The sequence below is a fragment of the Cyprinodon variegatus genome, unplaced genomic scaffold (genome assembly GCF_000732505.1).
Source record: "Cyprinodon variegatus isolate N-32 unplaced genomic scaffold, C_variegatus-1.0 Scaffold902, whole genome shotgun sequence".
Taxonomy (NCBI): domain Eukaryota; kingdom Metazoa; phylum Chordata; class Actinopteri; order Cyprinodontiformes; family Cyprinodontidae; genus Cyprinodon; species Cyprinodon variegatus.
The window spans coordinates 121,515-123,837 of record NW_015151355.1 but is presented as its reverse complement, the minus strand read 5'-3'; the positions used below and the strand labels follow the sequence as shown (position 1 = coordinate 123,837).

Sequence of the window (2,323 nt, the reverse complement as noted above, 5' to 3'; positions counted from 1 at the left end):
GTTTTGAGGAAGAAGAAGAAGTAGTATTTAGTAGTTTTTTTTTAGACTTTAGAAACTCAGAAGCTGATCAAATATCGGGTTAAATATCGGTGGGGGGGCCGATGTCCGATATTCAGTTTTAAGGCCGATACCGATAGGGGGCCGATTATATCGTGCATCCCTAGTTTATCCCTTTAATTTTGGATGAAAAATAGACTTTAAACTACCTTCGACGGGCGTGTATCCCTTTAGTCATGTACAAAGAAAAAAAAATATTTAAGGTCAGATCGTCATACACTTCCAAAAACAGCAAAAAGAAAGTAATTAAATTGTATTTCGTACATGACTAAAGGGACACATGCCTGTCGAGGTAGTTTAAAGTCTATTTTTTGTGCAAAACTAAAGGAATAAACTAAAGGGATAAGTAGGTATTGACTATGGGTATGCTGGTCTGACGGGGTATGCTCATCTGACAGAACATCGGCTTTATATCCTCTGGATATGAAAAAATATCGTCACAGTCTAAGTACAGCTGGTGAAACTCTACCCTGTATCATTTACCCTGAACAAAAAGTATTTAATCTGTTGTTCTTAGTGTGGAAAACGAAAGTTAAAAATAAGAGAGAGTCTTAAAGTTGACCTATTCTGGATATTTTCTATTTTAATGAGAAATGTAGCTCCAAAGTGGAATCCATCAGCTGATGTTTTCAGTTTTACATCTTCTTTTCCTCTGTGTCCTTCATTCATTTCTCAACAGGTTTTTCCTATATGTTGTCATCGTATGTGTATTCATTTGTAATGTAGTGTGAAGCAATTTGTATCATCATAAGTAAAACAATGTGGGCCCCTCCCAGGGAGCGGGATATGCTCACTATTTCCTGGAGTGAAAGAAGTATTTTAGGCATCTCAGAGTGCTGGTAGGTTCCCTTCATTGGGGTCTGATAGAGTCCTGAACATGTTTCTAAAGTGTTGGGTGGGTGTGAGGGAACATGGAGCAGACGTTTATCTGGCAGACAGTGACGAGGACTGAGGTCAACGTGACTCCTGCAGGACAGCTCTAGTTATTCGGATGTTTAAAAATGGTCTCAACAAAGCCTTATTTTGTCCCGTCTTTTCCACTTTTGAAAGATTTAACGGGTCTAAAAACGAATCGCACGGCTGTTTGAATAGATTAAAAGAAGCTGACGGATGCTCCACTTCTGATGAACACACCCATTTCCATCTGTGTTTATGTTCATGTTTTTAACCCTTTGTTTTAGGATGGTGTTATGACAACTCTTTAGGCTGCAGGAGCAGCGACAGGATGCAGGAAAACAAACTTCCTGAATAGGATTTTAAAAGGAAAGGGGGGGATTAGTTTTGGCCCCTCAATAATAATCTCTACTATAAATAGAAACTATTGTTGTCTTTTTCGTCATTAAGTATATATTTGAATAACTTTATAAGCATTTAGGTTTTTTCTCAAATAAGATGAATTGCTCATCACCGTTGGTTTGTCTATTTGTGTGTCTGTAAGCATTTATGTTTTTCTAAATCGGTTTCTTATCTTTCAGGGACTTCCTTCCACGAGGCTCAGGAATCGTCACTCGGAGACCTTTAATCCTTCAGCTCCTAAACTCAGACAAAGGTAAACAGAAGATCTCATTATTCTCTAGCATGGGTTCAGGGTTGCCACTAGATGGCAGTGTATGTTACTCCTTAGGATGCTGAGGTTGTTTCTTAGCAAATTGTTGAACATTTCTCTGCTTTCTTCACTGAACTTATTCCCTTTGTCTATTTGTGGATCTTTGAAGAATATGGTGAATTTTTCCACTGCAAGGGAAAGAAGTTCACAGATTTTGATGAGATCCGGCAGGAAATCGAGACTGAGACAATCAGACTCACAGGATCGAATAAAGGCATCTCCCCCGTCCCCATCACACTTAAGATTTACTCACCTCATGGTAACATAGTTTATTTGTGTTTATCCTTATGGGCTCAATAGATATAGTATCATTCTCTACATGTCACCCGTTTGTTTATTTATCTGCTTATAGTGTTGAACCTGACTCTGGTGGACCTGCCTGGCATCACCAAGATGCCGGTGGGAGACCAGCCGGCAGACATAGAGTACCAGATACGAGACATGATCATGCAGTATATCTGTAAGGAAAACTGTCTCATTCTGGCTGTAACGCCAGCCAACACCGACCTGGCTAATTCAGACGCACTAAAGCTGGCCAAAGACGTCGATCCACAAGGTAAGCTGTGTCTGTTTGGAGGATGACTGGAAAATTTGTCCTTTATTCCTCTTTTAGCTTTAAACGAAAGGTCCGGTCATATTCAGAATTCAAACTTCTGAAAG

At 39.6% G+C, this 2,323-nt stretch overlaps 1 protein-coding gene across 1 annotated transcript in view; it reads left to right on the top strand.

Moving 5' to 3' along the window:
• The window catches only part of dnm3 (dynamin 3), a 47,984-nt gene that overhangs the window by 5,820 nt on the left and 39,841 nt on the right, over nt 1–2,323 (top strand). The window contains exons 2-4 of the mRNA XM_015398001.1: nt 1,533–1,606; nt 1,773–1,922; nt 2,016–2,219. Of these exons, the coding sequence (XP_015253487.1) occupies nt 1,533–1,606; nt 1,773–1,922; nt 2,016–2,219 (428 nt within the window). The remainder of the gene's footprint in view (nt 1–1,532; nt 1,607–1,772; nt 1,923–2,015; nt 2,220–2,323) is intronic.